General features: G+C 45.9%; 1 protein-coding gene across 1 annotated transcript; it reads left to right on the plus strand.

The window, feature by feature from the left end:
- The first annotated feature begins 6,380 nt into the window (after window positions 1-6,380).
- On the plus strand, window positions 6,381-9,201 carry LOC140467089 (uncharacterized methyltransferase YdaC-like). Its single transcript, XM_072563154.1, has 2 exons — window positions 6,381-6,854; window positions 8,918-9,201. The coding sequence occupies exons 1-2, from the start codon at window positions 6,419-6,421 to the stop codon at window positions 9,115-9,117; spliced, it is 636 nt and encodes a 211-aa protein (XP_072419255.1). The 5' UTR covers window positions 6,381-6,418; the 3' UTR covers window positions 9,118-9,201.
- Window positions 9,202-15,110: the final 5,909 nt, after the last annotated feature.

Raw genomic sequence — 15,110 nt, forward strand, 5'->3', positions numbered from 1 at the left:
TACACATGTAGTGTCCCCTACCCATCCTCCTCCTCTAACCAAGAAAAGGACTCTGTGTGGGAAGTTGGTAAGGTTTTTTTAAAAGTCTTTGGCGATTTCGAGCAGAGGGTATGGAAGCTAGGACAGTTACATGTTCCTCTTGCAGGATGTGGGAGGTAAGGGTCACCACTCATGTCCCTGTTAACTTCACCTGTGAAAAGTACACCCAACTCCAGGTCCTCACAGACTGCGTTAGAGAACTGGAGCTGGAGCTGGATGAACTTTGGATCATTCGGGAGGCTGAAGGGATGATAGAGAGGAGTTATAGGGAGGTAGTCACACCTAAGTTACAGGATAAATAAAGCTGGGTGACTGTCAGGAGAGGGAAAGGAATTAGGCAGACAGTGCAGGGATCCACTATGGCCGTTCCCAACAATAATAAGATAAAGCTTTGGATACTGTTGTGAGAGGGACCGACCGGGGGAAAGCCACGGGATTGGTGGGGGAATAAGAGAGTGATCGTGAAAGGAGATTCAACGGTTACAGGAACAGACAGGCGACTCTGTGGTCGCGAATGAGACTCCCAGATGGTCTGTGCCTCCCGGGTGCCAGCGTCAGGGATGGCTTGGATCAAGTCTACAGGATTCTGGGGAGCGTGAGCAGCAGAAGTTGTGGTACACATCGGTACCAATGGCGTAGCTAGGAAAAGGGATGAGGACCTGGAAAGTGAATATAGGGAGTTAGGTTGGAAGCTAAAGGCAGGATGAGAGGAGTAGTGATCTCAGGATTGCTTCCGATACCACAGGCTAGTGAGGTTAGGAATGGAGAGCAAGTGCAGCTGAACACGTGGCTGCAGAGTCAGTGTAGAACGGAGGGCTTCAAATATGTGCATCGTTGGGATATCTTCTGGAGAAGGCGGAACTGTACAAGGAGGAAGGTTTGCACCTGAGCCGGAGGGGTACCAATATCCTGAGAGGGAGGTTTGCCAGATCTCTTTGTGAGGATTTAAACTAGATTGTCAGAGGGTTAGGAACCGGACCTACGGATCAGAGGATGTGTTATCTGGTGAACAGGCAGAGACGATGTGCAGAGAGTCTGAAAGGAAGGATAGACAGTTGATAGGGCAATGTTGCAGTCAATGTGAGGCGTTGAAATGTGTCTATGTTAATACAAGAAGTGTCACGAATAAGGATGATGAACTTAGAGTGTGGATCAGTACTTGGAGCTACGATGTTCACAGGGGCAAGAATGGTTGTTGCATGTCCTATTCATTTCAAAATGAATAGGCAGGGAGGTAAAAGAGGTGGGGGAGTGGCATTGCTAATCAGGGCTAGTATTACAGCTGCAGAAAGGAAGGTCATCGAGGAGGGTTTGTCTACTGAGCCAGTATGGGTGGAAGTCAGAAACAGGAAAGGAGCAGTCACTTTATTGGGAGTTTTCTACAGAACCCCCAAATAGCAATTGAGGAGGAGCAGATTGGGAGGCAGATTTTGGAAAGATGCAGAAGTAACAGGGTTGTTGGCATGTGTGACTTCAACTTGCCTAATATTGATTGGAATCTTCTTTGTTAAATAATTTGAATGGAGCAGATTTTGTCAGGTATATCCAGGAAGGGTTCCTGACTCAATATGTAGATCGGCTAACTAGAGGGGAGGCCACATTGGATTTGGTGCTTGGAAATGAACTTGGTCAGGTGTCAGATCTCTCAGTGGGAGAGCATTTTGATGGTAGTGATCACACCTCCCTGACCTTTACCATAGTCATGGAGAGGGATAGGAGCAGATGGTATGGGAAAGTATTGCATTGAGAGAGGGGAATCACAGTGCTATTAGGCAGGAACTGTGCAGCAGAAATTGGGAACCAGAGCTACAGATCAGAGGATGGGATAGCTGGTGAACAGGCAGATATGGCGTGCAGAGAATTTATGAGAAAGGATAGACAGCTGATAGGGTAAAGTTGCAGACAGTGTGATTGTTGCTGTGTTTTTACTTTACTGCAAGAAGTGTCAGGAATAAGGGTGATGAACTAAGATGATGGATCAGTTAGAGAACAGATAATCTCAGAGAAATGCACGACCGAAATGTGGAGGCTCTTTAGGGAGCACTTGGTGTGAGTGTTGGGCAGGTTTGTCCCACTGAGGTGAGGAAGGGATGGTCGGGTGAAGGGACCTTGAATGACAAGAGATGTAGAACATCCAGTCAAGAGGAAGAAGGAAGCTTACATACGATTGGGGCAACAAGGATCAACAGGGCTCTAGAGGGTTACAAGGTAGCCAGGAATGAACTAAAGAATGAACATAGGAGAGCAAGAGGGGGGCATGAAACAGTCTTGATGGGTAGGAATAAGGAAAATCCTAAGGCATTCTACACTGATGTGAGGAACAACAGGATGGCCAGAGTGAGGGTAGAGTGAGTGTAGGGCTAGTCAGAGGAGGTAGGGGAGGCCCTTAATGAATACTTTTCTTCAATATTCACTTTTGAGAAGGGCATTGTCGTTTGTGAGGACAGCATGAAACAGGCTGATACGCTCGAATAGGTTGATGTTAAGGAGGAGGATGTTCTGGAAATTTTGAAAAACATGAGGATAAATAAATTCCCTGGGCCAGATAGGATATACCCAAGGTTACTACAGGAAGCAATGGAAGAGATTGCTATGCTTTTGGCAGTGATCTTTGCATCCAGAGGGTGGCAAATGTTATTCCCTTGTTCAAGAAAGGGAATAGGAATAACCCTGGGAATGACAAACCAGTTAGTCTTACGTCTGTGGTGGGCAAATTATTGGAGAGGAGCTTGAGATACAGCACATATGATTCCTTGGAAAATCATAGTTTGATTAGACGTAGTCAGCATGGCTTTGTGAGGGGCAGGTCATGCCTTCAAGTCTTATTGAATTCTTTGAGGATGTGACAAATCACATTGATGAAGGTAGAACATTGGATGTGGTGTATATGGATTTCATACACCAGTTGATAAGGTTCCCCATGGTATGCTCATTCAGAAAGTAAGGAGACATGGGATACAGGGAAATCTGGCTGTCTGGATACAGATTTGGCTGACCGAAAGAAGACAGAGGGTGTTAGTAGATGGAAAGTATTCAGCCTGTAGCTTGGTGACCAGTAGTGTTCTGGAGGGATCTGTCCTGGGACCTCTGCTCTTTGTGATTTGTGTAATTGACCTGGATGTGGAAGTGGAAGGGTGGGTTAGTAAGTTTGCCAATGACACGAAGGTTGGTGGAGTGGTGGATAGAGTGGAGGGCTGTTGTAGGTCATTGACAGAATGTAGAGCTGATCTGAGAAGTGGCAGATGGAGTTCAACCTGGAAAAGTGTGAAGTGATTCATTTTGCAAGGTTGAAGTTGAATGCAGATTACAGTGTTAAAAGCAGGATTCTTGGCAGCGTGGAGGAACAGAGTGATCTTAGGGTCCACATCCATAAATCCCTCAAAGTTGCCACCCAAGTTGATAGAGTTGTTAAGAAGGCATATGGTGTATTGGCTTTCATTAGTGGGGGATTGAGTTTAAGAGCTGTGAGGTTATGCTGCTATAAATTCCTGGTTAGACCACACTTAGAATATTGTGTTCAGTTCTGGTCACCTCATTATAGGAAGGATTTGGAATCTTTAGAAAAGGAGCAGGGGAGATTTACCAAAATGCTGCGTGGATTGGAGGGCCTGTCTTATGAAGAGAGGTTGAGGGAGCTAGGGCTTTTCTCACTGGAGCGAAAAAGGATGAGAGGTGTGATTTGGAAGAGGTTTACAAGATGATGAGGTATAGATAGAGTGGATAGTCAGAGACTTTTTCCCAGGGTGGAAATGGCTATCAGGAGGGGACATACTTTTAAGGTGATTGGAGGAAGGTTTTAGGTGAGATGTCAGAGGTAAGTTCTTTACACAGAGAGTGGTGGGTACGTGGAATGCCCTGCCAGCAGTGGGAGTAGAGTCAGATACATTAGGGACATTTAAGCGACTCTTGGATAGGCACATGGATGATAGTAAAATGTAAGGTATGTAGCTTCGTTTGACCTTAGAGTAGGATATAATGTCGGCACAACATTGAGGACCGAAGGGCCTGTACTGTGTAATACTGTTCTATGTTAACTGTTCTGCCCCATAGGGAGCTGGGTTCATTTCAGCTTTGTCCTGAATGTCTGAAGGAGCTGGGATCAGAATTTCCAGCTAGAAATGTAGAGCACAGTGTTAATGGAAAGGAAAATCCCGACAGTGGGTGCCACTCTCGGGAATATCCAGACCAATGTGCTGTAAACTGTGGAATCCTGGCAGCACGCCCTGCAGCTTTCTTGTTTTTGAATGGCATGTTGACAAGACAACCTGTTCAGGTGATTTCCTGGATAAAGCAAATTTTGAAGCCTCCTAGAAAATTGCTGTAGCACAACAGGAGGCCATTCGGCCATGGCACTGGCCTTCCTACTGTACATGTTACTTTCTTTTCCTCAGTTGCCATCCCCATCCAGCCCTGCACACTCGAACCTTTCTGGACACTATCTCAATTTCCTTTCAAAAGCCTTGGTCGAACCTGCCCACACCACACTCTCAGACACTGTGACCAGACCCTAACCACTTGCTGCATGGAAAGTTTCTCCTTATCATTTATTTTTCTTTTGCCAACCGCTTTCAATCGGTGCTGTTTAGTTTTTGGTCTATCCCCGGGTGAGGAATGTCCGTTCTAAGGGTACATTGGAGAGGTTGGAACTGGTTTCCTTGGGGAACACAAACTTGAGAAGAGATTTGATTGAAATGTTCAAAATAATCATGTTTGGACAGAGTGGATGGGCTGAAAATGTGTTGCTGGAAAAGCACAGCAGGTCAGGCAGCATCCAAGGGGCAGGAGAATCGACGTTTTGGGCATGAGCCCTTCTTTAGCCCTTCCTGAAGAAGGGCTGATGCCCGAAACATCGATTCTCCTGCTCCTGGGATGCTGCCTGACCTGCTGCGCTTTTCCAGCAACACATTTTCAGCTCTGATCTCCAGCATCTGCAGTCCGCACTTTCTTCCAGAGTGGATGGGACAAAACCGTGCCCATTCCCAATGTGGAATCAAGGTGCATAGAACCCAGATAGCAAGTATTCTGTGAAAGAAATGATGGCGACATGAGGAGAATCTTTATCCTCAGAAAGTGGTCAGGATCTGGAAAGCATTGCCCAAGTGTGGGGTTGGGACAGGGCCAACCAAGTCCTTCAATAAGAAATTACATCATGATGTGAAATTAGCCGAATAACGGGAGAAAGGCACTGGCTGAATTGAATCTTCAGAGATTCAGAACAGATACAGTGGCCGAGTCACTACCTCCTGTGTTTTACTCAATGATTCCATTATATAATTCCGAGTGCCCATTGCGCCATCTGGGAATGTGATGATAAAGGCCTATCACTGGAGTATTAATCCAGAAACTCAGCTCATGTTCTGGGGATGTGAGTTTGAATCTTGGCACAGCATATGGTGGAATTTGAATTCAATTTTTAAAATCTGGAATTATGAATCACCTGATGATTATGAAACCGCTGTTGATTGTCAAAAGAAACCAATCTGGTTTACTAATGTCCTTCAGGGAGAGAATTCTGCTGTTTGTACCTGGTCTGGCCTACCTGTAACTCCAGAGTGACAGCAATGTGGTTGCCCTCTGAACTGCAATCAGATCAAGGCCAGCCAGTGATGCCCACATCCCACTGGTGAATTTAAAGAGTATGGGCTGCACCCTCCCACCCCTTTGCAATCTGTTGAGGTTTAGTATCCTTCCTGTCCCTACAGGGCATGTTGGAAGTATTTATTTTACTTGTTGCCTTGTAAGAGGCCCTTTTGGTATGGAAACCAGTCTGGGTTCTGCTGCTGTGAGCTGCAGTGAGAACAATGTGAATCAAGAGTATGGTGCTTTTGCCCGAAACATCGACTTTCCTGCTCCTCGGATGCTGCCTGACCTGCTCTGCATTTCCGGCACCACACTCTTGACTCTAATCTCCAGCATCTGTCGTACTCACTTTCGCCAATTGAGAGCAATGTGTCTAACAGAGATGTTGAGCTGCCCAGGAGTTGGAGCAGAACTGTTCAGAACATTCCCCCTCTTTCTCTGAGTCTCGCTGTGGTCTGGCTGCTTTCAGTCTGTTTGGTCAGCACTGTCACTGAACAACAACAGCTTAACGTACACAATCTCAGCCCAGCTGACTGGCTCAATCTGTTTGTAAACTGATGCTGGGATAACAGTGTATCGTCATCCAAGCTGTCAATCATCCATGATTTGGAGATGCTGGTGTTGGACTGGGGTGTACAAAGTTAAAAATCAAACAAGACCAGGTTATAGTCCAACAGGTCTAGTGTGCTTCCAATTAAACCTGTTGACTAACCTGGTGTTGTGTCAATCATCCAGCAAGGCTGAGGTTCCAGTTGTGCAACAGGAAGGGGAACTTTTCGCAGCTCTGACAGTAGCAGCAATGCTGTTCGATCACCTCACCAAACAACTGAGCAAACCAACGCAGGGCCCCTGGGGATGGATGGTGAAAAAGTTCTTAGAGAGGAGGAATAGATTGGTGGAAGTGAATGCTGTCAAACTGTGTGACATTCAGCCTGAGAGTGTGGTGCTGGAACTAGGCTTTGGACCAGGGCTCGGTCTGCAGGAAGCTGCTAAACGCCTTACGCTGCCGAAGGGTAAACTCTATGGGCTGGATTACTCTGAATACATGTACCGTGTAGCCAGCAGGAGGTTGCAGCCTGATATTCAGTCCGGGAAGGTGACATTGTTTTATGGCAGTGTGGAACATATCCCTCTGGAAGACAACGTGGTGGACAGAGTATTTCACTGCAACTGTTATTACTACTGGCCTGATCTGCAATCTGGATGCAGAGAGATTTACCGAGTTATGAAACCAGGTAGAGTATTGAGCTGGTCAATTCTGAAAAATCCTAAACCTCAAGGGAAATGGTGCAGTCAGGATGAAATGGTGAGGTCACATATCAAGTAATCTCCATGAATGACATATCAGTGATTAGCCTGGTAGTCAACACTGATTTACTTCAACTTAGAGAGACTACAATTGCTAAACGATGTACGTGGGTGTTTTTTCTGGAACTATGAGGGACTGGTGCATTAATGGACAGTAACCTCCTGTAACCTCACCTTACCCCATCCATATATCTCCCTCACCATCCTGACCAGCAGCCACAGATTCTCTGGTCGAGGAAAAGCATTTTTAAAAATGGAAGCCACGCCCAATAATTATGCAATCAGTCAATAATTCCAACAATACAGTCAAGCGGGTGGCACGGTGGCACAGCAGTTAGCACTGCTGCCTCACAGCGCCAGAGACCCGGGTTCAATTCCCGCCTCAGTTGGGGAAGTGTGGAGTTTGCACGTTCTCCCCGTGTCTGCGTGGGTTTCCTCCGGGTGCTCCGGTTTCCTCCCACAGTCCAAAAATGTGCAGGCCAGGTGAATTGGCCATGCTAAATTGCCCGGAGTGTTAGGTAAATGTAGGGGAATGGGTGGGTTGCAGGTTGGTGTGGACTTGTTGGGCCGAAGGACCTGTTTCCATAGTGTAATGTAATCTAATCAATAGTACAATATAAGAGAAGGAGGAGCTTAGCTTGTAATGCCTGCGCCCATTTTTACAATTCACTGGGGTATTGCACTGGAAAGCAGACCCCACGATTCTTGGAGTCATTCGCTCCATGTCATGTCATTTTTGCTTCTTTTGCCAATTACAAACCATCAGTGACTTTTCGTTCTCGATATTTTCGCAAATGGGAACATTTTCTCCCTATTTATTCTGACCACATCTGAGTGTACATGTGCAATGAGAAGCGGGTGTAATTACCAAGAATTGTTTACAAGTCTGTCTGACTGAGGAGCTTTTAGTTACGGGGTGACAATCTGCTAAGAAGCTCAATGGTCTGTATTTTGGGAGGACTGGGGGATTAATTGGTAACCCCTTGCCCAGAGATCCTCCATTGTCTGGGTACAAATTGCCAGAAGCTGATCCATAACCATCATTGAGCAGCTTCAAAGCTGCGGGCTAAAACACCATACTCGACTGACTGAACCTCTCAGATTTCTGGGCCAGTAGCAATTCCTTGGAAGCTGCTACTTGACTTTGCTATGGATTGTTCATGCATTCTGAGGTGTCAATGTGCAGTGAACCCAGTGCAATGAGGTGGTAGGGAGGGGCAATAGGTAGAGGCCAATACTCCCCCTGCCCTTAATTATCCACAACCTCCTGTTCATCACAACCCTGATTCTTCCAGAGTTAGATAATCCAGACAGTAGGCAGGATATTTGGTACCCACCATGATGGGATGAGGGCTGTAGCTACAAATCGCCCCACTGGCTGACATGCGGACCTGAGGCTCCTTCCTGCCTCAAGGCCATTCTTTCACGTGTGGGTAGCTCATTAACAGTAGCCAATTCAAGGAAGCTGCTTTCCAGCAGGAAACTGCCCTCTCCCAGAGGTTTCCCCCTACTCCCTGAGTCACCGGAGCAGCCATGAGCCACCTTGGAGGGGTACCCCCCAGCTTCCCTTCATTGCTGGCCTGTTTGCTGAATCTTTTTTTCATTAAGACTTTGACACATTCATAGAAAGGGATCTCCATATTGAAGCCCTCTCTCTTTTGTTATCTTCCCTTACACTCAGCTGCTCTTCCAATGCTGAAGCCTTCTAATTGGTCTTCCACATTTGTTTTGATGGTCAAGGAACAAGTGTCTGAGATCGTTAAGAAGAAGTCCCCTCGAAAATCCCAGCTCGTGACTGTTTCCACTTCCCAATTAACTTCTGTTCCCTCACCTCAGAGGACAGTAGGCCACTATATCTGCTTCCAAATCCCCACCATCTTGACTCCATTGGTGTGATTACATCTTCAGTAGAAGATCTTGACATTAAGATTCCTTCTTTACATACCTTCCAAGAATTCAGAAAGCTGAGTATTTATCTGTTATTTGACAGGGGGGCTGATGGTCACCACCTTGACCCTGGAAGTTCTGAAGAAAGTCGTTGCTGCTGGATTGTTGAAGGATACAAAATGGCCACCTGAGCCATACATGGCTGCGCTCCGTGACACGGGATTTATCGATGTGTACATGGACCACAAACAAGACAAGGGGAAACTCTTTCAGGCTATCTTTGCAAAAGTAAATAAGCCCTGAGTGTGCTGCAGACACTGACACCTGACCAGCTTGTTAATTTGTTGAAGGTGTTGGCCCCCTGTGTTCTCTGTCTATGCCATGATATTTCGATTGATTCTAATCTAAAAAGTGAGATAACAGAGTTTTACATGAATTCATGCAGGTTTTGAGCTCAGAGTTCTACATGATTGCATGCAGACACAGACAGACAAAGACCCACATGCACACATATATTTTGTGGGGTGAATTTGTACTTGCAGGGTTACATTGTACTTTACTCAAAAACTGCATGCATTCATGTAAAACTACGTTATCTCACTTTTTAGATTAGAATCAATCTAAACATCATGGCATAGACAGAGAACACAGGGGGCCAACACCACTCTCCACCTCTTCTTCCGCTACATTGATGACTGCATTGGCACCACCTCGTGCTCCTGCGAGGAGGTTGAGCAATTCATCAACTTCACCAACACATCCCTCCCCTTCTTGGACCTCTCCATCTCAATTAATGATGACCGAATTGACACTGACATTTTTTACAAACTCACTGACTCCCATAGCTACCTGGATTACACCTCTTCCCACCCTACCTCTTCCAAAAATGCCATCCCGTATTCCCAATTCCTCCGCCTCCACCATATCTGCTCCCAGGAGGACCAGTTCCACCACAGAACACACCAGATGGCTTTCTTCTTTACAGACTGCAATTTCCCTTCCCACGTGGTTATGATGCCCACCAACGCATCTCGTCCACATCCCGCACCTCTGCCCTCAGACCCCACCCCTCTGATCGTAACAAGGACAGAATGCCCCTGGTGCTCACCTTCCACCCTACCAACCTTCACATAAACCAAATCATCCACCGACATTTCTGCCACCTCCAAACAGACCCCACCACCAGGGATATATTTCCCTCCCCACCCCTTTCCACCTTCCGCAAAGACCGTTCCTCCGTGACTACCTGGTCAGGTCCACGCCCCCCTACAACTCACCCTCCCATCCTGGCACCTTCCCCTGCCACCACAGGAATTGCAAAACCTGCGCCCACACCCCCTCCTTCACCTCCATCCAAGGCCCTAAAGGAGCCTTCTACATCCATCAAAGTTTTACCTGCACATCCACTAATATCATTTATTGTATCCGTTGCTCCCGATGCAGTCTCCTCTACATTGGGGAGACTGGATGCCTCCTAGCAGAGCGCTTTAGGGAACATCTCCGGGAGACCCGCACCAATCAACCACACCGCCCCGTGGCCCAACATTTCAACTCACCCTCCCACTCTGCCGAGGACATGGAGGTCCTGGGCCTCCTTCACCGCCGCTCCCTCACCACCAGACGCCTGGAGGAAGAACGCCTCATCTTCCGCCTCGGAACACTTCAACCCCAGGGCATCAATGTGGACTTCAACAGTTTCCTTGTTTCCTCTTCCCCCACCTCACACTAGTTTCAAACTTCCAGCTCAGCACTGTCCCCATGACTTGTCCTACCTGCCTATCTTCTTTTCAACCTATCCACTCCACCCTCTCCTCCTTGACCTATCACCTTCATCCCCTCCCCCACTCACCCATTGTACTCTATGCTACTTTCTCCCCACCCCCACCCTCCACTAGTTTATCTCTCCACGCTTCAGGCTCTCTGCCTTTATTCCTGATGAAGGGTTTTTGACCAAAATGTCGACTTTACTGCTGCTCGGATGCTGCCTGAACTGCTGTGCTCTTCCAGCACCACTAATCCAGAACCTTCAACATATTGTCGAGGTATCACCATTGTTAACAGCTAACCCGAGAATGCAACTTTTTAAATAAAAGGTTTTGTGATTTACACGTGAAAGTAGTGAAACTATCACGTATTCTAACAGATGAAAGACTTAACAGACAATCAATTTTTCAATGTATAATTTCAGTTACATCACACTGTAAATTTTTGCTATAAATTTCTGTGTTAGAATTGAGCCCTCCGCTACTACCTGATGAAGGAGCGTCGCTCCGAAAGCTAGTGTGCCTCCAATTAAACCTGTTGGACTATAACCTGGTGTTGTGTGATTTTTAACTTTGTACATCCCAGTCCAACACTGGCAAGAATACAAAACAAACCCTAACATTGTACAAAGCAACACCAAAAAAAGGCAAAAAAAACCCCAAAAAAACCCCACAAAATACAGAACAGCTATGGTCAACACAAAGCTCCCAAACAAAGGAACGAGAGCATTGTATATATACCTGTCTTAACTCAGGAGACCCCCTCCAGGGTCCAGGGCTTGACAAATCTAACCATCCTGGTTAAACAAACGCCCCAGTTAAGATAATTGACAAATCTATATCCAAATAACTCAAGTAGGGCTGCCATATCTTATAGAAATGGTCTGTTGTGTGATACACCATGTTTGTGAAAAGGTCCAAGGGAATGGGCTCCATAATTAATTTCTGCCATCCCAGCAAGCCTGGTGAGTTCTCAGGCACCCAGTTCATCAGAATATTCTTCCGTGCACAGTATGCAAGAATATTAAACAGTTTCTTACCATGCCCGTCTAAAGATGGTAAATTTGGTAGACCTAAGAGGAGAGATATTGGGTCTACTTTGACTTCAGTCCTCAATACCCTCCCGATCTCTCCCTCCACGGCGCTCCAATAAACACAGAGCCTGTGCCATGTCCAGAGCAATGGGTATGAGTACCTACACTTATTTTACATTTGGGGCACACTGAAGATGCCCCTTTTTTAAACTTCGCCAGATGGTCTGGTGCCAGATGAGCCCTGTGCTCATCTGTCCTATTACATGTCCTACTACAGATTGAGATCTTTCGAGTATTCTCTCATATGTTCTTCCATGTTCTCCATTCCTAGCTCTTGCTCCCAGACCTCACATAACCGGTTAATATCCTGCCAGGCCCTGCCACCCAGCAGGCGATAGAGGGCACTAACTGAAAGGGTGCTTGTGGAACGTAGCAACAACCTCTCTGTATCGGCCTTATAGGACTTAGTGAGAAGCGTAGTCTTCTTCTGGATGAAATCCCTAACCTGAAAAAAACGGAAAAGATCTCTGCTGGGTAACCCGTATTTGCGGCTCAGTTGCTCAAAAGACATCATAACCTCCCCCTCAAACAAGTCTCCCAAACTAGAAACTCCTCTCACTGCCCATAGTTTGAACCCTGAGTCCATCATCCCTGGTCGGAACCCTGACATGCCAACTATAGGCGTAAGTGGCAAAGTCTTGGATAAACAACCCTCACTCTGACACATCACCCTCCAAGCCTTGACCGTACTAATGACAATGAGGTTCTGGCAGTGATCCATAACTGTCCTCATCTTATCCATGAACAACAGGTTAATAAGAGGGTACTTTGCCTGGGAGGCCTCAATATCCATCCATATTGAGTTTGGATTGTTGCCTACCCAATCACAGACAAAGGACAGCGGGGAACTCAATTGATACCTCCTGATGTCTGGGAGATCAACTCCTCCCCCTCCATGAGGCAACTGCAATTTAGTAAGTTTGATGAGGGGCCAAAAAGTTACGGCCATTCTACCTGGTCAAATGCTTTCTCTGAATCTAAGGAAATCACCAACCCCTGAATCGATCGTTGCTGACAAACTTGAACCACATTCAGCAACCTTCTAATATTATTAGACGACCTACAGCCCCTGATAAAGCCAGTCTGGTCCTCTTTAACAATATGGAGCAACACCCTTTCCAATCTCAGCGCCAGGATCTTGGACAGAATCTTGAAATCTGAATTTAATAGAGAGATGGGCCTGTATGAGGCACAATCCTCAGGAACCTTCCCCTTCTTAAGAATTAAGGAAATATTAGCTTCTCTCAAAGATGGTGGTAGGCATTCATGCATATAGGAGTGTTTGTACATCTCCAACATCAGCCCTGACAGAATTCCTATAAACCCCTTATAAAACTCACCTGGGAGACCATCAGGGCCAGGCGCTTTCCCACTCTGAGTTGCCTAGCTGCCTCCTGCATTTCCTGAACTTTCAAGGGGGCAATAAGGAGAGAGGCCTGTTCCAAGGTTACTCCCGGGAAGTCCAGGTTAATAAAAAAGGTCTCCATTTTAGCATTCCTGTCCTCGCAACCTTCAGGTTGATACAATTCAGAGTAAAATCTCCGAAAATCCTTCTTAATTTTTTTAGCATCGTAGGTGAGGACCCAGCGCTGTCTTGGATTGCAGTAATGGGTTGAGGAGCACACTTTTTCCTAGTTAGGTACGCTAAATACTTCCCTGGCCTATCCCCATATTCAAACAGCCTTTGTCTTGCAAAAACAAGTTCTTTCTTTGAGTTTTGTGTCAGTATTGAATTCAAGGCAGCCCAGAGGGCCATGATCCGCTGTAGCTTAGTCACTGAAGGCTGTGCAAAATGTGCCGCCCCCGCGGCTTTCAACCGCATCTCAAGGAGACGCTGCTGTTCCTCCTCCTGTCGTTTCCGGCTAGCTGAATAGGAAATAGCTAATCCACTAGCAAAGGCCTTAGCAGTCTCCCATAGCATGGACGGACTACTAGCTGTGCCTAAGTTAATAGTCAAGAATTCCTGAAACTCCTTCAAAAAGTATTCCACAAATTTGGAATCCTTTAGGAGAAAAGGGTCCAAATGCCAGTGCTGCAAACCTAGCCCTTCACTCTTGGCTTTAACCTCCAAATATACTGCCACGTAATCAGAAATAGCTATATTCCCAATTTTACAATCCATAATCGAATCCAGAAGGGCTGAGGGAGCCAGAAAGCAGTCAATCCTCCTGTGACATTCATGTGGATTTGAAAAAAAGGTGAAGTCCTTGCCGGTAGGGTGAAGACATCTCCAAATATCCACCAGCCCAACTCCTCGCATCAGTCAACCACCTCTTTGGTCTGCGAAGAAATAGTTGGGGACCCACAAGGCATCCTGTCCACTGTCGGATCCAAAAGACAATTGAAATGCGCCCCCCCCCCCATAATAATGTGCCGTGTTCCAAAAGCACTCAGCTTAGAGAAAGCACAAATCAAAAATTTGAGGGGATGCGCTGGAAGATAGTAGACATTTAAAATGTCATATTCCTCCCCATGTATAAGGGCTTTAAGTATCACAAACCATCCCTGCTCATATTTCACCTGCTCTAATAATGTGAATAGAAGGTTTTTGTGGATAAGTACTGCCACTCCCCTACTTTTAGTAGTAAAGGATGAAAAGAATACCTGGTCATAAACCCCCTGATATTATTTCAGGTGTTCCCCATCATCAAGATGGGTTTCCTGCAACAAAGCGATATCAACAACACTTTCCCTCCTAAGGCTCGAACGCACCTTTTTCCTTTTAACAAGCGATTGACTTTCCTTAATGTTCCAGGTGCACCATTTAATAAGACATGTAGCCATATCCCCTTTCAGAGACCCTTGAACCCCTCAGAGGGAGAACCCTGCTTACAAAGCGCCGAGCAGAAGTAAATAAAGACTCATAGAGTCAAAGAACTATATATACAAAAACTACTCTATCATAAATATAAACAACTATTACTACCAAAAAACTACAAAGAAAATCAACTATAAAACTTTGAATAGAAGACTCTTCCCCATGCCCATAGGGGGCACTCATCCTACCCATCCCCTCCTTCACAACTCCTTCAAACCCAGACTGTACCCCAGCCTTAGGCCAGAAAAAAAACAAGTAGATGATCCTTAAATCAACAGGAAATCAAAGTCAGGATGTGCACTCCACCCATCACTGGCTTCATATCACCCTGACTTGTGACTAAAAGAGAAACTGAACAAACAAGAAAAAGGAGAGAGACAACAAAGAACATCCACAAAATTTCCCATCAGAAAATCTGGTTATTAAAAAAAAGGAACAACTTATTCCAAGGTCTTTCCCCCCTTTCCAACAAGGAAAGTATTAGGGAGAAAGAAAGGAATAAAAAAAAGGAAAGCATGGGGAAAGATAGAAAAGAGAACAAACATTAAACCGTATTCTTCAGGCCAATCCATCTATTTTAAAGTGTCTACAAAGTTTTTAGCTTTATCCGCTGAGTCAAAT

Source organism: Chiloscyllium punctatum, chromosome 45 (assembly GCF_047496795.1).
Source record: "Chiloscyllium punctatum isolate Juve2018m chromosome 45, sChiPun1.3, whole genome shotgun sequence".
Classification (NCBI taxonomy): Eukaryota; Metazoa; Chordata; class Chondrichthyes; order Orectolobiformes; family Hemiscylliidae; genus Chiloscyllium; species Chiloscyllium punctatum.

What these genes read in the sequence shown, in the direction of transcription:
- LOC140467089 (XM_072563154.1), top strand. Translation starts at nt 6,419, where the DNA reads ATGCTGTTCGATCACCTCACCAAACAACTGAGCAAACCAACGCAGGGC. An exon ending in TTACCGAGTTATGAAACCAG is followed by an intron (nt 6,855 to 8,917) that starts GTAGAGTATTGA and finishes GTTATTTGACAG; the next exon opens with GGGGGCTGATGGTCACCACC.